General features: G+C 46.0%; 1 protein-coding gene across 1 annotated transcript; it reads right to left on the reverse strand.

The window, feature by feature from the left end:
- Window positions 1-12974: 12974 nt before the first annotated feature.
- On the reverse strand, window positions 12975-17167 carry LOC135909744 (zinc finger protein 182-like). Its single transcript, XM_065441808.2, has 2 exons — window positions 17107-17167; window positions 12975-15825 (listed from the first exon to the last, which is right to left on the reverse strand). The coding sequence occupies exons 1-2, from the start codon at window positions 17165-17167 to the stop codon at window positions 14654-14656; spliced, it is 1233 nt and encodes a 410-aa protein (XP_065297880.2). The 3' UTR covers window positions 12975-14653.
- Window positions 17168-23083: the final 5916 nt, after the last annotated feature.

Genomic DNA, 23083 nt, shown 5'->3' on the forward strand with positions numbered 1-23083 from the left:
AGAGGACTTTTGCTTCTTTACGTAGTATCTTTTTGTCGAGCTTTCCTAGCTACTATTGATGGAGACGGTGTGGGGACAATTTCTATAAAATGCAGCTCGCAAAAGGTTTGCGCTAAGAATGGATGCATGCTCTATAGCCAGCGTATCTGAAATATTCGTAATGCAAAGGGCATTGTCTCAAAGCTGGCATTAATAATGGCAACGATATGGCTCAACACTGGTCCTACACTGGCAGCACAATGGCTGCTACATTAGCTCAAAGCTGGCATTAATAATGGCAACGATATGGCTCAACACTGGTCCTACACTGGCAGCACAATGGCTGCTACATTAGCTCAAAGCTGGCAATAATAATGGCAAAGATATGGCTCAACACTTGTCCAACGCTGGCAGCACTATGGCTGCTGCATTGGCTCAACGCTGGCATTAATAATGGCAACTATATATATGACTAAACGCTGGTCCTACGCTGGCAGCACAATGGCTGCTGCATTGGCATATCATTGTTCCAGTCTTGGCTTTAACGCTGGGCCTGCATTGGATTGGGTTGCACTTTGCCAACATTGGTCTAATATTCGTACCAATTTCTGCCAGCATTAGGCCACCGTTGGACCATTACTGGTGTGCTGCCTGGTACGTTCTGCTTTGCCTCTCCAGGTCAGAGAGCATGCATTGCAATTGGTCCCCTGAATTACTAAACAAGGCAATATTGCCACATGGTGTGGCGCGGCAAGGGAGTGAAGAAGAGGAGAACGAGGTTCGTCTCGGCATCGCCGCTTACGTTTTCGTAAAGTGCAACCGTCTGTGTCTTCATTCACCTTGTATACTCCAGTAGGGTATACGCGATAATTTGGTGGAGCTTGCTGGGTACGCTCAATTAACTTATGCAGGAGACCCCACTGGGCAGCAAGAACGTCGCCCCACAGTTGGAGTTGACCCCAGTCCACCGCACAAGCCAGCGAATCCGAGGCCTCGCCCCAGAATTGGGAAACCTCCAGGAAAAAGTGATGAGTGCGACCACTGTGACTTCTACGGAACGGGTGACACCGACGTACCTAACACTGCTGAACCCCCAAGTGCCGACGGCTTTTCATGGCGACACATTTGAAGACGTGGAAGACTGGCTGGCGGAGTTCGAGCGCGTGGCTGCGTTTAACGAGTGGGACAACAACGCCAAACTCAGGAACGTCTACTTCAGCCTCCAGGATGGTGCTCGCACGTGGTTTATGAACCGCGAAAGTACTTTGTCATCCTGGCCTGAGTTCAAGCGCAAGCTACTGAAGACTTACTCCAGCCCAGATCGCCGGGAAAAAGCGGAGCGGGCCCTTCCGTCACGCGTTCAAAAGCCCAACGAAAGCGTCACGATGTACGTGGAGGACATGACGCGTCTCTTTCAGCGTGCTGATCCGAGCATGTCGGAAAAGAAGGTGCATCACCTCTTTGGAGCAGCTCTTAGGCGGTCTTGTTCGGAATACGCCCAAGACTGTTTCGGAGTTCCTCACCGAAGCCACCGCGATGATCAAGACCCTTCAGCAACGGTCAAACATGTACAACCAACAAGTAAATGCCGTCTGCACTCCGGATACGCCGGTAGGCTTCGGGTGCGAAATCGCCTTGCTTTGCCACTTGATTCGCTAAGTGGTTAGCGACGAGCTGCAGAAGCACCACGGTACGTCGCGATCTCCAGTCAGCTCCCTCGCCAGCGTCGTACGCAACGAAGTACAGCAGGCACTGCAGCCATCTCTTTCCACCAGTGAAGCGCCACCTCTGCCAAGCGAATCGCGGCGCAAGACTTACGCAGAAACATTACTGAGCCATGTCCAAGCTTTCGCACCTACGTATGTGGCGCCGCCAGTCGCGTTGCAATTGGCGCAAGCCGCTCCGACAACTCCGCTACCGTACTTCGACGATCGCCGAACACCCGCGAGGAAATCAGAGGTTTGGCAAGCACCCGATATGCGACCGCTGTGCTACCACTGCGGCGAAGCTGGCCAAATTTTGACCTTACATTTACGCCCGCCCATTCTGAGTTGTAATTGATCATCACTCGTTATGCTGGCTTTAAAATCTCCGGGACCTTTCTGGACGACTGGCACGGTGGAGTCTACGTTTGCAGGATTACGACGTGACCATCGTGTACAAGTCGGGCCGCATACACGAAGACGCTGACGCACTTTCGCGCGCCCTTATCGTCACTACCGACCACGACATTGAGGACGACGGCGCTTTCCTTGGGGCCGTGGGCGTTACTGATTTGTCCACACGGCAGGCACCGACGACGCACTACGGTCTACATTCGAACATCTGGAAGGACGAAACCGATCAATACCCCTGCATATCGCTCCAGGATTGTCGTCTTTTTGTTTACGACATGGCGTCTTGTACAATAAGAACTCCGCTGCCACCAACAAGACCTACCTTTTAGTCGTTCCAGCCGACCTCCGTGCCGAAGTTTTGTTCGCCTGTCATGACAAGCCTCCGTCTGGCCATTTGGGTTTTACGCGAACGCTTGATATAGTGCGTAAATCATACTACTGGCCGAAACTTGCCGACTGTGTTAAGCGGTAAGTCCAAGCCTGCCGTGAATGCCAGCGCCGAAATTCGCCAGCTGTGAAGCCTGCGAGATTTCTGAATCTGATTGACCCACCTGGCAAACCTTTCGACCAGGTCGGCATGGATCTTCTGGGCCCGTTTCCACTGTCATCATTTGGCAACAGGTGGATAATTGTCGCCACGGACTCTTCAACGCGGTATGCTGAGACAAAGGCGCTGCCTCGAGGCACAGCTTCCGAGGTTGCCCAGTTTTTCATACAGAGCATCGTCCAACGGCATGGCGCCCCATCGCACGTCATCACAGACCGAGGCAGAGCATTTACTGCACAGCTCACTGAAGACGTTTTTAAACTCAGCTGCACGACCCATCGAAGGACAACTGCCTATCATCCGCAGACAAACGGCTTGACCGAATGACTGAACAAAACGATGACTGACATGCTGTCTATGTGCGTAGACATACAGCACAAGACATGGGACGAGATACTCCCTTGCGTAACGTTTGCCTGTAATACTGCTACGCAGGTAACACCACGCTTCACGCCGTTTTACCTCGTTTACGGTCGTGAAGAGCAGACTATGTTAGAAGCAATGTTGCCGTGCGACAACATCGATCATCTCGACCTCGCCCAAGATACCGAACTTTTCGTGCAACGCGCGGAAGAAGCCCGTCAGCTTGCCCAAGTGTACATAAAGCAACAACAGAGCATCGATGCGCATCGTTACAATCTCCGTCATCGACATGTCGAGTTCCAACCTGGTGATCAAGTTTTGGTCTGGACTCCCGTGCGCCGAAAAAGACTATCCGAGAAGCTTTTGAGTCGCTACTTCGGACCTTACAGAGTGTTGCAATTAGTGACGTGTACGCCAATATGTTTCCCATAATCGTCCTTTACGAGCCAAACTTATCAAACACAATCAGGCTTGCTGGATATGAATTATTTATGTCGTCACCTGTTTATGAAAACAGTAAGGTTTTGGTCTGTATTCGCCGTGACCTCACCTACACTCATCAGCCTGTACCACCTAATGACAATAATCAATATATATGCCTAAACGTAAGGAAAAAGAACTTGGCCTGTACTTTTGTGGGCGCCTACCTATCTCCGTCAAGTCGATTTGAATATAAAAGACTACAAGACATCCTTTCCTCAACCTCCAATCCCTGGGTCATCATTGGAGATTTCAACGCCCACCATACATTCTGGGAAAGTCCGATGATCAACGGAAGAGGCAGAGCTCCAGTATCTTTGGCCTCCAGTAATGAACTTTGGCTGCTGAATGATGGAAGTCCTACCTTCTTACGTGGCTCCACGTACAGCAGCTGTCTTGACTTGGCTTTCGTCTCACGAAGCCTTGTCAGACGCGCAGGGTGGTTTGCGGACATAGAGACGCACGGAAGTGACCATATCCCCTTGTACATCAAGATCTGAGGATTGTCCCCTTACAAAATACGGGATACGATCCAAAGAGTGGACTGGCCTAAATTTCAGTCTATTATGGAAGAACACTGCGACGCCAATCCATCTTTCGACTTGGAAGAGGCAATCAAGAGCGCGGTGCAAGACACTATGCGTACTCTCACATGCTCTTCGAGACTGAATGATTTTGATGTGGAACTAGAACGACTTCGAGCAATCCGACGACGTGCCGAACGAAGATACCGACGTACGAAGACAATGGACGATCTACGGACGCCAGGCGCACGCAAAAGAAGATACAGCGCCGGTTAGACAAGCTCAACTATGGAGAACGGTGCGCGGTCTCCGGACACTTCCCGTACAGCGATTCCCTTTGAAAGCTCTTGCCCTCTCTCAAAAGAGATCGAAGATTGACGTGGCAGAGGATTTCTGCGCCAGATTATCCGGCCAACCCACAGCTACCAACATTCTATCACCTTCGAGCAGCTGTCCGCCACCATGTGATCACCGGTTGGATCTACCATTCTCAGTCCACGAACTTTAGGCAGCATTAGCTTTGTGTAGCCGCACATCAGCGCCAGGACCTGACGGAATTTCCTACCGAGCTCTGTGTCACCTGGGGGAGCGAGCGAGAGGAGTTCTCCTCGAGGTGTACAATGAATCTTGGAGAAATGGCACGCTACCAACAACCTGGAAGGCAAGTCGCCTTGTTCCACTGCTGAAGCCTGGCAAATCGCCGTTGGAACTCTCATCATATCGCCCGATCGCTTTGGCGAGCTGTATGGGCAAAGTAATGGAGAGGATGGTCCTAGGACGTCTGGAGTGGTACTTGGAGTACCACAACACCTACTCAGATGCCATGGCGGGCTTCCGACGCGGTCGATCATCGATCGATAACGTCGTCGACCTGGTCACCTACATTCAACGTGAGAAATGCCGTAAGCGTCTCTGCGCTTCTTTATTCCTCGACGTTAATGGGGCGCATGACAACGTTACCCATGAAGCCGTCCTCTCTGCTCTCGCAGAGGTAGGAGTGGGTGGTCGGATGTTTCAATGGATACGGAGCAATCTATCCATGCGATCCTTCTTTGTAAGCACCGAGGGAGGCCATACTTCTCTACATTATAGCTACCGCGGCGTCCCCCAGGGCGGTGTACTTAGCCCTGTGTTATTTAATCTAACACTAATTGCTCTCCTTGAGCACATGCCAAGCACAGTCAGGCTATCAATGTACGCCGATGACATCTGCATATGGACGTCTGCAGTAACACGCCTACAGTTGAGAGCGAGAATTCAGAGAGCCGCCACACAAACTGTTATCTACCTCCGTAATCGAGGCCTGGAAATTTTCTCCGAGAAATGCGCACTAGTGCCATTTACGCGCAAACCCACGGCCAATTACAGTGTAATGATAAATGGCCAAATAATACGACGGGTCCGATCGCACAAGTTACTAGGTGTCATAATCGACAGGGACTTGTCATGGAGCCCACAGGTATCATACCTGAAAAAAAGGTTGACAGGCATCTGTCACCTGCTCAAGTTTTTCGCTGGCAAGACCTGGGGAATGTCGCCAAGTGCCATGTTGCAACTGTACAGGGTGCTTTTTCTAGGATTTCTGCGATACAGCTTGCCAGCAATAAGCAACACAGGTAAAACAAATCTACGCACAATACAAAGTCTTCAGGGTCAATTGCTCCGGATCTGTCTAGGCCTGCTTCAGAGTGCTTCAACAGTGGCTACAATAGCAATCGCTGGAGAACACCTTGTTAGGACCCACATTGAAATCGAAGTACTCAGGACCCATATAAGGCATCTGGCCAGGACTCCTCGTCACCACTTGGCCTCCCTAACAGCGGACAGACCACACACATCTTTCAGCCAGACGGTAACCGTATATGATGAATCATTGCCAGCTAATTGTTTCACTCCGGCTGCGAGAACTTCGATTCCTCCATGGTGCCTCGCTCAGCCAAAAATCAACCTCGCTATACCTGGTATCTCGAAAAAAGCTGATCTATCATCGCCAGTCCTAAGACAGCTCACGCTACTACATTTGTACGAGAACTACCGTGAATCTACGCATATTTACACTGATGGATCTGTCCTTCCAAGCAGGTCCGCGGCGGCGATCGTCATACCAGCGAAAGCTAAAACAATCAAATTTAAGACGACTCACGCGACAACATCGATGGCAGCAGAGCTCGCAGCGCTCTTTACTGCCCTTCATCACATTGGTGATGAACCACCACACAAATGGACAATATTCTGCAATTCGAAGGCGGCACTGCAGTCTCTACTGTTACCTTTACGACGAGGACCGCACGAACAACTAATATTCTATATTACAGAAATGTTACAACATACAAGTGATGCAGGCCACGAAATAACCTTTCAGCGGCTTCCAAGTCACTGCGGGATTATCGGCAATGAACGGGCGGATCACGCTGCCTGCTCAGCCCATACTGAGGAGCGCCACGTCCCAATTCCTCTTTCTAGAACTGACGAAGCACGGAAGCTCCGCCTACTTGCTCGGCAGTGCACCCCGTTGCAGTGGAATGAGCCACATTTAAGAAACACGCGACTGTACTCATTTGATCCCACACTAAGTCTTCGAGCGCCATCACAGCTTCGCCGTAGAGACGCCACGCTTTTATATCGACTTTGGTTGGGCGTTGCCTTTACTAAAGCCTATGCATTCCGCATAGCGATGACCGACAGCCCAACCTGTGACCACTGCGGCCTTGAAGAATCAATTAGCCATATCTTGTGTGCCTGTCCACAGTACAGTCCACAGAGGGCATGCCTTCGCCACGAACTTGACCAACTGGACGACCAACCACTATCCGAAAAAATAATTCTACAACATCGAAAGGACCTACCGTTACTGAAGAAGGCCGTGCAAGCGCTATTGCGCATTTTACGATCTACCGGCCTGTGTGAACGACTTTAACTGGAACGCCTTTTGTGTGTGTGCCTCCATGTGTGCGTGTTATTTCCCCTTTTTTTAGGGTTTTCCTCTGCCATCTTTCTAACCCCTATCCCCCATCCCCAGTGTAGGGTAGCAAAGCGGATACTCATATCTGGTTAACCTCCCTGCCTTTCCTCTTCATTCCCTCCATAGTGACGTGAATTACGAAGTCCTCCCCGACGGAAGCCCGCCTCCCTGACGTCGACAACCGCAATCTGAGATTGTGCACGTTGTGCGGTTGAAAGCGTACTATAGCCCCTAATATTCGACGTTTTCAGCTGCTTCGGTTAGTTTTTGTTGCTGCACTTCCATCAGTGCCTTGCGACTATATCGCATACCACAGTGATTTTGACTATAGCCTGTGTTCATCCTAGACCATCTCGGCGCTCTCAGGTCAAGCCTACGTATGCTTTCCTTCTTTTTTTTTAATAGGGGATAATGCCACATGGTGCGGCGCAGCAAGGGACTGAAGAAGAGGAGAACGAGGTTCGTCTCGGCATCGCGCGTCGCCGCTCACGTTTTCGTTAAGTGCAAACGCCTGTATCTTCATTCAGCTTGTATACTCCAGCAGGGTATACGCGGCAATATCATCAGCGAATCACAAGTTACTAAGATATTCTCCATTAACTCTTCTCCCCAATTCTTCCCAATCCAGGTCTCTGAATACCCCCTGTAAACACGCTGTGAATAGCTCTGGAGAGATCGTATCTCCCTGCCTGACACCCTTCTTTATTGGGATTTTGTTGCTTTCTTTATGAAGAACTACGGTGGCTGTGGAGCCACTATAGATGTGTTTCAATATTTTTACATATGGGTCGTCTACACCCCGATTTCGTAGTGCCTGCATGACTGCTGAGGTTTCGACTTAACGAAACGATTTCTCGTAATCATTGAAAGCTATATATAAGGGTTGGTTATATTCCACACATTTCTCTATCACCTGATTGATAGTGTGAATATGGTCTATTGTTGAGTAGCTTTTATGAAATCCAGCCGGCACCTTTGGTTGACAGAAGTCTAAGGTGTTCCTGATTCTATTCGTGCTTACCGCACTAAATAAATTGTAGGCAACGGACAGTAAGCTGATCGGTCTATTATTTTTCATGTCTTTGGCGTCCCCTTTCATATGACCTAAGTTTATGTTGGCGTTCTTCCAAGATTCCAGTACGCTCAAGGTTATGAAGCAATGCGAATACAGGGTGGCCAGTTTTGCTAGAACAATCACCCCACCGTCCTTCAACAAATCTGCTATTACTTGAGCCTCCCCAGCAGCCTACCCCCTTTGCATATCTCCCAAGGCTTTCTTTAGCATTGGAGAGATACGATCTCTCCAATGCTATTCACAGCGCGTTTACAGGAGGTATCCAGAGACCTGGATTGGGAAGAATTGGGCATAAAAGTTAATGGAGAATACCTTAGTAACTTGCGATTCGCTGATGATATTGCCCTGCTTTGTAACTCAGGGGACCAATTGCAATGCATGCTCTCTGAACTGGAGAGGCAAAGCAGAAGAGTGGGTCTAAAAATTAATCTGCAGAAAACAAAAGTAATGTTTAACATTCTCGGAAGAGAACAGCAATTTACAATAGGCAGTGTGGCACTGGAAGTCGTAAGGGAATACATCTACTTAGGGCAGGTAGTGACGGCGGATCCGGATCATGAGACGGAAATAATGAGAATAAGAATGGGCTGGGGTGCTTTGGCAGGCTTTCTCAGATCATGAACAGCAGGTTGCCATTATCCCTCAAGAGAAAAGTATATAATAGCTGTGTCTTACCAGTATTCACCTACGGGGCAGAAACCTGGAGGCTCACGAAAAGGGTTCTACTCAAATTGAGGACGACGCAACGAGCTATGGAAAGAAGAATGATAGGTGTAACGTTAAGCGTTAAGATAAGAGCACATTGGGTGAGGGGACAAACGCGAGTTGATGACACCGTGGTTGAAATAAAGAAAAAGAAATGGGCAGGGCATGTAATAAGGAGGGAACATAACATACGGTCATTAAGGGTTACCGACTGGATCCCAAGGGAAGGGAAGCGTAGCAGGGGGCGGCAGAAAGTGAGGTGGGCGGATGAGATTAAGAAGTTTGCAGGGACGGCATTGCCACAATTAGTACATGACCGGGGTTGGTCGATAAGTATGGGAGAAGCCTTTGCCCTGCAATGGGCGTAACCAGGCTGATGGTTATTATTATTATTATTTTAGTAATTTTCCAGTCATCTCACAGTGGTATAAATGACAGTGACTATCGAAAGACACGGTATAATATGGTGCTGGATATGGAAAAAGGTAGTTTTTAGCATCTTGGACTTATGATCATCGATACCGGCTGATGAAGATGCCTTAAGCTGCTTAGCTATACACGTAATACCATCCACCGTGATTTCAATGGGCTGCATGTACTGGTAGTTGTGTAGAGACAGATGGCTCATCGGAATCATCTTCACGAGTGAATACAGATGAAAAAGTATTAAATGTAGAAGAACATTCAGAATCCAAGAGAGGAAGGTTGTTTTCATGCTGTAATGATAACTGGTTAGTACCTTGGTCAGAGGACATGAAGCTCCATAATTTCTTTGGATTATTTTGGAAAAGGGAAGGCAAATCGTTGTGGAAATATTTATTTTTGGCATTGCATTTGCGGAATCGTAACTGGTGAAAAACTGTTTGTATTCTTCCCGAGCAGGTGCACCAGAGCACTTCGCATTACAATACCAAAATGCTTTCCTGTTTCTGTGTTTACGAAGAGATTTGGTGAACCAAGGGTTTGCTTTATCGTTAGAAATTGTGACAATTAGGATGCATTGCTTAATAAGTGAGGACAGTTTGTCTTTGAGAAGTGCCCAGTTTTCATTTACAGACCTACTGTAGAAAGACAATAGTAAATCTATATTGAAAAATACTTCGAACTCTCCATTCCTTTTGTTATAGTCGGCTTTGTTGGAGTCCAGGATTTTCTTTTTTGATATACCTGTGAATGGTAGACGCAAGTCCAATGTAACTTCAATTAAATTATGGTAATTAAAGCCTTTTCGTCAAGATACGGTCTTAAATGTATACGGAGCATTCGCAAGTAACAGTCCTAATGTGTTCATAACAAAAGTTGGCTGATCAGAATTCTGTTGAAAGGCAACATGGTGAAAAAAAAGTGGTGGAAACAATTTGTGGAAAATTAAAGTCTCCAATGAGATAAATTAATCAGTGGTACAAACGAGAAGAAGGGGAGGTAACCGAGGGGCGCGATTATTGTTAGTCATATCACAAGAAGCAAATAGACTGACACCAAGGACAACATAGGGGAACCTCTGCTTAATAAATGAAATTAAGAAACGGTAAATTAATGGAAATGAGAGTGGATGAAAAAACAACTTGCCGCAGGTAGGGAACGATCCAACGCGATTTCGATCCAACGATTTCGCGTGCGATGCTCTTCCAACTGATCTACCGCCGCACCGTTTCCCCATCCACTTTCTTGGGTGTTCGTGTTTCCTAGTAGAAACCTGGGAGTGTTAGCCAGCACCACCACCCACAGACCTTGGCAGCGGATGTAGAACGTCCTTTCTGCCGCAGGTTTCATAAGAACGTGATTATTTTTTTTTTAGTGAAGGCAACCGGTCAGTAAACCCCCAGATGCTACCTGAAGGCATCAATGTTGCTGGATTTGAGAGCCTCGTTATGTAAGAACCGAGGGGCGCGATATTTATTAGTCATATCACAAGAAGCCAACGAACATCAACACCAAGGACAACTTAGATGAAATTATTTCTGCTTAATAAATGAAATAAAGAAATGATAAATTATAGAATGAAAGTGGATGAAAAAACAACTTGCCGCAGGCGAGGAATGATCCCACAACCTTCGAATTTCGCGTGCGATGCTCTACCAATTCAGCTACCGCGGCGCCATTTCACTTGGAGAAGAAGACTCACTTGGAGAAGAAGATGTCCTAGTGAGCTATGGAACATTCCCAATTATCACTAATAAGTGCTTTACTATACACAGAGGTTTTTTGTAAGCATAGTGAATAAACAAGTACTTCGTTGTTGAGCTATTACATAAAGCAACTGATTACCAAAAATATCACTGCAACCTTCAGCACAGCTGCCCTCAGCTATATCCTAATATAACTAAAGAAATTACGTAATAATATATTTCAACAATTTCTGCCTATATACATGATACCCTACTTGACTATGGTATCGAGGTGTTATCAGTGTCATGTCATATCAGAGTTTACAAATTTTTTCATTGCATATTTAAAACAGAATGAAACAACCTGTCACATTATCTTGGAACATGCTATGAGCTACCTGGGCAGCTCAAGATATCCGAGCATATGGTAACGCTTGTGTATCAGAATGCATTGTAGCATAGTGCACACATATGCATATTCCACATTCAGATTTGAATTAATACATGGACACCCATATTGCATAACGATGTCAATAGACAATTGCCATATAAGTTCACAAGTTGAAAATAAGCAAGCATTGAAAGAAGAACCCGCACTGAAATGGGCACATGTTGATACAAGTGCCTCTTCACGTGAATGCGACGTACCAGAGTCCGAAGGCACATGTGTCACCGAAATGGCTGAGTGGATGTGGAGGAAATCCTTAGGAGTGGCACTGGCAAAAAGAAGCCTTATGTAGGTAGGTACATTGTTGCCCAATATAAAAGAAATTTTTCGGACTGAATGGAATGCGAATCGAATAGTCCCAGGAATGGAAGAAACGTAGAATACGTTTGAAATAGTTTTCAAAAAATGAACAGCTATTATCAAAATATATGTAAAACAAAACGCACATCCTGGTGTTCAGTACATTGGCAAATTCCTGTGCTTCCATCGCGCATTATGAAGCATTTTCTTGAAAGCACTTGTTTCGAAGCATTGTTTACTAAAAGCACAAATGGAGAACAAGGAACGAATGAGGAAATTTCTCGCATACAGAGGGCTCTTTAGACAGCGCAAATGATCCCCGTATAGCCAGGAAAGCCTAGCTCCCTTAGAAACGTATACAGCCTCCATTACGCACTTTCTCATATTTTATGCCTATATGACGCCCACGGGTGTGACATTTATCATACTTTTGCTTCCATATGAGCTTATTCGTGCCGAGGTACTGTTTTAAATGTTCGATGGCTATTACAACTTACTTGTATTTACAAAGTCCCTATTTTATTGTATCAAATATTCACACACCCTTAATCAAAACAGTGAATTCTTGGAGTTATTATCTTAATAACATGTCCTGCGCGCAATATTGTTGGTGAGGACATAAATTCCTTACAAGAGACAGGCACAACTACAATGCAGAAAGAATATTTTCAAATGTCGAAAAAGAGGATTGGCCCAATTCCTTGCCTTCTGTGCAGAAATGTATTTTACAGTGCAGGTGTGTGCCCGACTCAATATGTACACTGTAAAAATGAATATGATGATACATTAATAAAAGGAAAAGCGGACATCCACCCGTCCGTAGCAATTGCTACAAAGGAAACCCATACGGGTTCCTCGAAAGAAAAGCCTCGGAGTTGAAGAAAAAATCGTCCTGGTCCGGGACTCGAACCCGGGACCACCGCCTATCTGGGGCAGCCGCTCTACCATCTGAGCTAACCAGGCGGCTAACAGATGGCAGGGCGAAGTCGAATTTGTCGACAACACACGATGCAAAGACAAGTGTTTGACGTAGTAGTTCTGCGGAAACCCACAATGTGGAGAGAAATAATTAATAAACGGAAAAGTAGACATCCACCCGATACATGAGTTGAAGTAAAATGTGGGAATGAATCAGGCATGGTGGACTTGACATTTGAATGAAAACTTAAATTACTCATGTATGTTAGTTATAACAAGTTCTTTCTGTACTAATAATGAACCAACTGCCGTCACCTTACCTCTCGTGTAGCCCCAGATACAATAAAATGCTGACAACAGTATATAGCGTGCTGTCATTCAAGTACATGTATTAACGTACCAAGAACCGACAATGCAAACTCATTAAACACAAGTATTTATTTGGTGCTGTCATGAGGCAGACATTGGAATGCTCACTGAACAATCAATTGCTCTAAACATGTACCTATAGGTAAAAAAAAAGATAGGTGTAAATTGGGTAAGATCAAGAGACTCCAGGATGAGCCATGCATATCAGAACCTTGTCAGTGCTGTCTCTGTGTACTTATTTCTTTCTACATCCTCGTTCAGTTGCACATACACACTCTATCAAGGCTTCAATCCAGCTCGCCAGCCAAAGTGAGTGGATCTAACAGAACAAGTCCATATGTACCAAAAGACAATTCTGAAAAAAAAATTTACTTACAAAAATCAGATCACTGAGATGTCTGTAGTATAATAATAGGTATTACAATTAACATGCTTTTCTGTAGGGGCATTTTAGCAGTAATTTCTGAGATCAAACAAACTGTTGAATAATATTGGAAAAATAAAAAGCACAATATGACAAAGCAAACCGTTGATTTTACAGACTTCATTATATCGAGGTTTAACTGCATTTTGAATTTTTTCTCACCTATAATGGCTTAGTGGGGCTCAGTTCTCGTAATTGCTTTTGCTCTGTGTTTTATAACACCTTGAGAAAAGATCAAGAGCAAATAGGATCATCCGAAAAAAAGTGTTTCAATGACCGTTTAAGAGGAAGACTTAGAACAGGGGCTCCTATCTAAATACATGGGAATAAATTTTTTTTCTCGACAACTGCTACACTAAATTTTATGAGGTTGTTTGCATATAAAAGAAATTGTAAGAATCGAGTGAGTGTCCACATTGAATGCTTTATTTAGGCCGCGAATCTCCTGATAAAAATTGTTGAAAATCACAAATTTTCCGAAAGCGAAACTACCAAGTATAGAACTCTAACTCAGCAATGAAAAACATTTATTACAATTCTGTCAAATGCATCAAATAGGACACATCTAAAGCGGACAATACTGATGTATCAAACAAGGATTTCAAATATAGCACTAATATGTGAGTAAGACATTGAAAAAAAACCTCATAAACGATGTAACAAGTTGAAGAATAATATAAATTGATACATCAAATTTCTCCGCTTTTCATTATCTACCATATGCAGTTTACAGAACTACGATAACTATTCTAGGTGCAGAGCTGCGAATTTAATAACTTCTCGTTTCAATTTTTTTCAAATCTTTGTAAATTGCTATTATAACATTAAGGCCTTAAATCAAGATTATGCATCCAGCACCCACTAGAATTTATCTTTATGTCTCAAAAGCAACAAATTTCCTAATAATTGGTCAAGTAGTTATCTCAGAAAAGTGTTCCTGCATTTTACATGTATTAGAATAGACAGCATCAGAGTTAGGCTCGAGTTAAACGTTCCCTTTATGAGCACATGGAAACACTTGTGCTACCTCATGCAGTAAAACACTATGTGACATTCTTCACATTTGTAGATTTCTAATTCAGATTCCCATTCAACATCGTTCTTGACCTACCCTAGAGTATCATGGTGCTGTCATCCCTTATGTCTGCTCAAGTTATGAGACTGTGTAAGGGACCTGGAGCAGACGTTACAACTATACGGCCGGTCACCTGCATGAATGAGCTGGTGTGTCTTGCGGGCATTCTTCAACGACAATCTCTGAAAGCATAATGGACTTTGAAATGGCTTCTTGCCTCATATGTCTCAAGGTGGGCCTGTTGTGAGAAGCTCTGAGATCATGAAGGGCACTCAAATGGCTTCTCATCTGTGTGGGTGCGCAGGTGGCACTTTAGGTCATCTCTCTTTCTGAAGCCTTGAGAGCATGAAGGGCACTGATATGGCTTCTCACCTGTATGGGTGCGCAGGTGGACTTTGAGGGTAAACTTGCGTGCGAAGCTCTGAGAGCATGAAGGGCACTCAAATGGCTTATCGCCTGTGTGGGTGCGCAGATGGCGCTTTAAGCCATATTTCTTTATGAAGCCCCGAGAGCATGAAGGGCACTGATATGGCTTCTCACCTGTGTGGGTGCGCAGGTGGCACTTTAAGTCATATCTCTTTTTGAAGCTTTGAGAGCATGAAGGGCACTGATATGGCTTCTCATCCGTATGGGTGAGCAGGTGGACTTTGAGGGTAGACTTGCGTGCGAAGCTCTGAGAGCATGAAGGGCACTCAAATGGCTTATCGCCTGTATGGGTGCGCAGGTGGGCTTTTAGATGGCCCTGTTGCGAGAAGCTCTGAGAGCATGAAGGGCACTCAAATGGCTTATCGCCTGTATGGGTGCGCAGGTGGGCTTTTAGATGGTCCTGTTGCGAGAAGCTCTGAGAGCATGAAGGGCACTGATATGGCTTCTCACTTGTATGGGTGCGCAGGTGGACTTTGAGGGCAAACTTGCGTGTGAAGCTCTGAGAGCATGAAGGACACTCAAATGGCTTATCGCCTGTATGGGTGCGCAGGTGGGCTTTTAGATGGCCCTGTTGCATGAAGCTTTGAGAGCATGAAGGGCACTGATATGGCCTCTCACCTGTGTGGGTGCGCAGGTGAACTTTCAGTTTAGCTTTGTATGTGAAGCTCTGAGAACATGAAGGACACTGATATGGCTTGTCACCTGTGTGGGCACGCAGGTGGTCTTTGAGGTTGCACTTTTTTGAGAAGCTCTGAGGGCACCGAGAACACTCAAATGGCTTATCGCTTGCCTGGGTGCGCGAGGTGACGTTTAAGTTGTATCTGTTTGAAAAGCTCCTGTGACATGAAGGGCACTGAAATGGTTTCACGCCAGTATGGACGTTGGCACGTGCTTCCAGATGAAACAGGTCATCAGCCTCATAGTCACATAGGTGACATCGGTGGAGGGATCCTTGCTTTGAGTTGTCACAGCTGGCAGTTGACGGAGACCTAGAAGGCCTCAATGCTGCACAAATAAAATAGAAGTAGGTAACAGTTATGAAATGTCAAAAAAGAACACAGATGCTAAATTTAATAGAAGCTATCTTTTTTATTATTTGAGAGATCTTCAGGGTGACATCAACTACGATAAACATATGGATTTCTAATGATCATATTTAATTTACAAGATATTTCTGCTTTTTAATGCTTCATGACCCTGTTTGTGAAGCTACTTATAAAAAGTATTTTAAAGAAAAGCAAAAATCATAAGTGACAGAATATGGAGTGCTTGACGACTCTCTTGGATTCTTTGCGCCTCAAAGAACACTTTCAAAAATGCTTTGACGAAGCTTGCTCTCTTAACCCTAATGAGCACTTCAGGCCCGTAGCCCGGCACTTGCAAAACAATTTGTCTCATACGAGACATCATCAGCGGGTTTCTTATTACCACAGGCTTAACTTTGTCAATGTTTACGCAAGTTGAGATTGCGAGGAGCCCCCACTAGAAGATACCATAGTTTTCTCCATATAATCCGCCACCACATACAGCCTGCATGCTCTTCCAGAACAGCCGAGAAAAAATATTAAATGTGCGTACGTATAGCCCTTGGAAATAACTGCGTGCAACCCTCAGGTGTTCAGAAAAATAGTATCTGTTTTGGATGAATGATTTGTCCCCGTTATATCTTGAGCCAGTGACTATGTCCTACTCTTTTGAAAAGGAGCTGGGCCATTCAGCATGGCCTATCGTGATCCAAGTTCTACTTTGCCAGTGTCATGTGCAATTCAGAAGAGTATAGGCTTGGGCTGGTTGGTAATACATAGTTACACTGAAAGTATAGCATAGAAAGGAAAGCGCTTGTCCTCTCTAGTCTTTGTCGATCGTGCTTTCCACGCTACGTTTCCAGCGTAACTAGGTGCTCCATTTGCAAACTGCGAAACGGAAATTCAGGACCCATGCAGAAGATTCATTCACTCCATTCCCCCTCCAACAATGCAGGAGGGGGAATGGAGCTTCACCACACAAGGTTAGAAAAATGGTGGGGTTCCCCAGGACATGTCTTGTTTTTTCCTGTATATTCGGTGTAATTATTCTAGATATTTGCAAATCGATAGCATTTCAGATATTCATTTTTTCTAAGAAACTGTTTTGTGCTTTTTATGACAATTGTAAAAACTGCTTTAACTTCTCTGTATTAACTTTACATTTCCATTACTTAGTGTCTTCCCTGTAGTACTACGGCTTCTGTTAAGTTTCGAATTTTCGTGGTTTCAAATATTCAAACCACGAAGCCGATCTCCGCACGTGAGCTAGCTTCACAACCGGCATCGGAGAAGTTTTCGGCCGCCCTGGCGTGCGCAAACATCGCGCTGAACTACGCCTACAAAGCCTATCCCAGCAAACTGGTGAAACGTTCACGAGCTACATAGAGGACATCGTCGACCTCTGCCGGAGTGTCAACCCAACGATGGCGGAGGCGGACAAGGTACGTCACATAATGAAGGGCATTTCCGACGATGCCTTTCATATACTGCTCTCCAAAAACCTAGGCACTGTTTCTCTGGTAATTGAGGTTTGCCAGAGTTTCGACGCGCTCTGCAGACAGCGCCTACTCACGCGGCGCCCCCCTGCGTCCGCCGAAACCCTCGCGAGCATGACCGCGGCTCCAGAGATGGACTCCCTGCTTAGCCAAATAATAGAGCTCGTCCGTGCTGAGGTCGCTCGTCAGCTTTCGCTGCTGTATTCAGCCACGCCACCACCTTCACCTTTGCCGGCGAACCTTCGCCAGGTCATCCACGAATATAGCACAAGAGAGCAGCAGGCAGCGTGTCTCAACCAGAGCAGCTCAGGCAATCTCGACCTCGCGCCTCCCGGGTGACTGGCGATGTGATTGCGGCGCCGGGCATTCCCCTTCACTACAATCACCCCCCACAGGAGAAGGAGCCATCCTGGCGATTTATGGTGAACTGAGAATCATGGGGTCGTAATACAGCTTCAGGCATTGTACGAGGACAGTTTCACGGCCACGACAGCGTTGGTCTGTAGGTTGCGTGACAGGCTCGACAATATAGTTCACAGGCGATGTCTGCGCTACAACACGGTAGGGTGTTTGATATTTGGAGACAAGCTTGGATGAGAGTCCAGCAGCGGGAACCCAAAGCCACACAAGCGAGTCCGGAAGACAGTGAAAATGCGGGTGATCATCGTCAAACAGATTTTTGTTTCCATTGGTCGACGGCTATAAAGGAACGGGCGAGCTGACGGCATTCCTCTGCGCGGCGGGCAGCTTCAGAGATGGGCGTACATTTGGATGAGTCGGGTCTGTACGGAAGAATGGTGTCGAGGGTAGTTGAAGGTTCGCGGCCATACAAGAGGAAGAATGGGGAGAAGTTTGTGGTTGCCTGTGGTGCAGTTTTGTAGGCGAACGTGATGAATGGCAAAATAAGGTCCCAATCAGTGTGATCAGAGCATGTCGCCAATATTTGGAGAGCATGTCGTCAAGGGTGCGGTTAAATCTTTCCGTCAGACCATTAGTTTGAGGACGGTAGGCGACGGTGGTGCGATGAACGATGCGACATTCAGCAAGGAGCGCATTTACGACTTCGAAGAGGAAGACACATCCTCTATCACCTAAAAGTTCGCGAGCTGCACCGTGACAGAGAATAAAGTTTTTCAGGAGGAAGGACTCTATATCGCGAGCGGTGGCAGCAGGAAGAGCAGCTGTTTCTGCGTATCGCGTCAAATGGTCGATGGCGACGACTATCCAGCGGTTCCTGGAAGCCGTGCTCGGAAGGGGTCCATACAGGTCAATGCCGATGCGATTTAAGGGGCTGGCAGGACACGGGATTGCTTGGAGTGGACCAGAGACATGCTGAGCAGGAACCTTGTGGCATTGTCACTGAGGGCACGACCGAATGTACTTGCACACAAAGGTGTACATGCCACGCCAATAGAACCTGGAGCGAAGACGGGTGTACGTCTTGAAGATACCCACATGTGCACACTGTGGGTCAGTGTGGAAGGCAGAACATATTTCACCACGTAGATGTGGAGGTATGGCCAGCAACCATTTGCGGACGTCAGAGACGTAATTCCGGCGATAGAGAAGTCCATACTGACGTGACGTGGAAAAAGTTAAAAAGTGTGCTTCATCCTCCCTCTCTATCAAACCAAGTTATAAAAATTAGTCGGGAAAATGAAGAATTGTCAGGCAGGAAGTTGGCTGATGCGTTTAATGATTTTTTTTATTGATCTCCAGAGAAGTGATTATGATGTGATGGCTCTGGACTACATAAATTGTACCATGAATCAGACATGTTTCCTAAGTCCTGTCACTCAGACCGAAGTAATGACCGTATTTTTTTCATTAAATAATTCCGGGAGTTGTGACAAAGACGGTATTAAGGCGAAACCTGTGAAATATGTTATGGATGTAATAGCACCGAGTCTCACCCATATATTTAACCTTTGTCTGGCAAATGGTGTCTTTCCTCGGCAAATGCAGATTGCAAGAGTAGCAGTTGTTTATAAGAAAGGTGACAAGAATGACTTTGCAAACTATAGGCCTTTGTCAATACTACCCGTTTTCTCGAAACGGCTTGAGAAAGTAATTTTGACCCGGATGAATAACTTTTGTAGTAAGCATAATATACTGACACCTTCACAATTTGGTTTTCGGAAACACCGGTCCACCGAACTCGCTCTATTAGAACAAAAAGAATACATTCTAAAATCACTTGATGACAGGAATTTAGCATTAGGTGTATATGTAGATTTTTCGAAGGCTTTTGACCACCTGAACCACAAGTTACTTTTAAAAAAGCTTCAAGTATATGGCTTTAGAGGAACGTCATTGATGCTTTTGAGCAGCTGTCTCGGAAGTCGACAACAGTATGTTGAAATAAACGGTCACCGATCCAATGTTAAAACTCTCTCTTCCGGTGTACCGCAAGGCAGCATAATGGGCCCGTTTCTTTTTAATATATACGTGAATGACATAACACAGATAGACAGAGAAATGAAAATGGTCATATATGCTGATGACACCAGCTTATTCTTTTCAGCCTCGTCTGCCTCGAACGTGATCATGAAAGCAAATACAGCACTTAGGCAGCTTGAGAAGTGGACAAAATATAACGCTCTAAAAATTAACACTTCCAAAACAAAGGCCATTATTTACCGTCCAAAAAACAAGGATGTTCCTATTAACGATGATATCATTCTTATTAATTTAAAAATAGAGATAGTAAATTCCTCTAAAGTACTAGGTGTACTTTTCAATGAGAAAATGACGTGGGATGACCACACAAACTACGTAGCATCTAAACTGTCACGTGTCATCGGATCGATTTACACTCATAAGAACATCCTCCCTATAAAAGTAAAATTGCTCCTTCACAATTCATTGTTCTGTTCGCATCTAAATTATTGTCATTTGGTCTGGGGGGGAACATCCTTGGCGAATCTACGAAAATTACACATTCAGCAGAAAAGAATGCTCAGGATAATATACAATGTAGCATATGACCACCCATCTAAACCGCTCTTTATGAAAGACAACATAATGCCAATTCATGATCTGTACGCATACCGCCTAATAACTAAATACATTACAGAGGTCAAAAATAACGTCTCGTTCATTGCACAACTGGCATCACTGCAGAAAGGAAATTTAGCCTACGCAACCAGAAACACCGATATTTGGCACATACATTCATTCAGAACAGGTTACGGACAACATATGCTCAGGAACACTCTTCCACATCTCTTAAACCTGTGCCAACATTACAATTTAAATCTCCAACGAACCCGGTCAAAAGATTTGCGTCATTTTGTTTCACTTATAAGTGAAAGGGCGGCACTTTCTGTCTGAAATGTACGACATATTATGCACATCACTTTGTTTTTTGGAATTGTACATTTTTGTAAAAATTGCCATTTGTAATATTCCTTTTTTACTGTACTGATATGCTTGTACTGTTTGCCTTTTTTTTTCTAAACATCATGTATTCTATCGGGGAGGCGAGAGCCCGTCAAGCTGGATATGTAGCTTTTTCTCTCCCCCTCCCACATCCTTGAGATGGAAAATAAAGGCATTATTATTATTATTATTATTATCCCGAATTTAGAAGTGAGATGCTTGATGGCGCAGAGCTCGAGAAGGTGAAGGAACAGTCGACGGGTTTGAAAGGAAGCGGATAAGAGTACTAATCCAGGCATCCTTGCGTTGCTTCGAAGCTATGTCGCAGCCTGCTGGGAACGAAAGTACTTGGGCAACGGCAGAGAGGCAGGCATCGCTTTCGGTTGACACGGGCGAACGGGAAAGCGCGTCGGCATCGGTGTGGCGGCTGCCAGACCTGTAGACAACGCGCACGTTGAAATCTTGTAACTGCAAAGCCCAGCGAGCTAATCGACCTGAGGCGTCCTTCAACGTGGACAGCCAACAAAGTTCATGGTGGTCTGTAATCACGTCGAAGGGGCGGCCATAGAGGTAGGGTCGAAATTTACCAAGTTCCCAGATTATGGCCAAACATTCCTTCTCCGTAACGGAATAATTCTTCTCGGCTTTGGCGAGGGTGCGGCTTGCGTATGCAACGACGCACTCACCGCATCCAGATTTGCGCTGCGCGAGCACAGCACAGAGTCCAATACTGCTGGCGTCGGTGCGTACTTCGGTCGGAGCTGTCGGGTCTAAGTGACGCAGTATAGGCGGCGAGGTCAGTAGACGACGCAACTCTTGGAAGGCATCGTCACAAGCGGACGACCAGGCGTAATCGTTCAAATCGCTCCGTAGAAGCTGATTCAAGGGGGCGGTGATGGACGCAAAATTACGAAAGAAGTGGCGAAAGTAAGAACACAGGCCAAGGAAGCTGCGAACTTCTCTTACAGAGCAAGGTTTGGGAAAATCAGCAACTGCACGGAGCTTGGCGGCGTCAGGAAGAATACCGCATTTAGCTACTACATGGCCAAGGATGGTGATCGAGCTGACTTGCGCCAAAGTGGCATTTCTTCAAGTTGCGCTGAAGGCTGGCGGCAGTTAGGCATTCCAACACTTCCTCCTGCCTACAAAGATGGGTGGGAAAATCGGGCAAGAAAATGACCACATCATCTAAGTAGCACAGGCACATTTGCCACTTGATACCACGCAAAAGGTTGTCCATCATACGCTCAAATATTGCGGGGGCGTTGCAAAGCCCGAAAGGCATGACACGAAATTCATATACGCCATCTGGTGTCACACAGGCAATTTTAGGTTGGTCTTCGGGTGCCATGACGACCTGCCAATAGCCGCTGCGTAAGTCGATAGAAGAGAAGAATTCCGCGCCTTGGAGACAGTCAAGGGCGTCGCAAATTCTCGGAAGAGGGTAAACATCTTTGCGAGTTATTTTGTTAAGACGACGGTAATCCACAAAGAGTCGAATCGATCCATCCTTCTTAACAAGAACAACGGGAGATGCCTAGGTGCTGTCAAAAGGCTGAATGATGCCACGCTTGAGCATGTCAGCTACTTGGTCGTCGATAACACGGCGCTCTGTCGCGGATACCCGATATGGTTTTTGTCGCAGTGGCGCAATGGTACCCGTGTCGACGCGATGAAAAACAGTTGACGTGCGGCTCAAGGGAACATGCTGGCAGTTGAAAGACGAACGGAACTTGTCGAGAAGGCGTAGAAGCTGGGCGCGTTGAGAAACAGTCAACGTGTCGGCGATGGAGCTATATAAAACATCGGGCGAAGTGGGCTCCTGGGCAGGGTTACAGGTCACTCCGCCGACCTCATGAGTCGCGATGGGACCAGTTGGCATGTCAATGAGGGTAGCAGGGTCAACACACTAGGCACGGCTAACGCACTCCCCACGAAGCAAAGTGAGATGACAGGATAATCAGTTGGCGACGAGCAGTCTGCTGATGCCAGCATGAACGTCCAAAAGAGCGAAGGGTAGCGCGGAACATTTGCGACGAGCGAAAATTGCAGATGGCGTAAAAAGTGCGCTGGCATGAGCAACAATATTGCATGACACTGTGGCAAGGGCAGATGAGTGCGGTGGAATTGCAACGTCTTCAGCAAGAAATACTTTATCTTCAGGTTCACGAGGGTCAAGGAGTGGGGCATTACACCGAATTTCAAATTCAACTTCAGCACGAGAACAGTCGATGACGGCTTTATTAGCGGAAAAGAAGACCCAGCCCAAGATAAGATCGAGGGAACAAGAACACAGCTCCAAAAATTTGACCATTTAGAGGAGGCCGTATGATCAAAACGCGAGCGGTACACGCAGCTGCA

Source organism: Dermacentor albipictus, chromosome 8 (assembly GCF_038994185.2).
Source record: "Dermacentor albipictus isolate Rhodes 1998 colony chromosome 8, USDA_Dalb.pri_finalv2, whole genome shotgun sequence".
Classification (NCBI taxonomy): Eukaryota; Metazoa; Arthropoda; class Arachnida; order Ixodida; family Ixodidae; genus Dermacentor; species Dermacentor albipictus.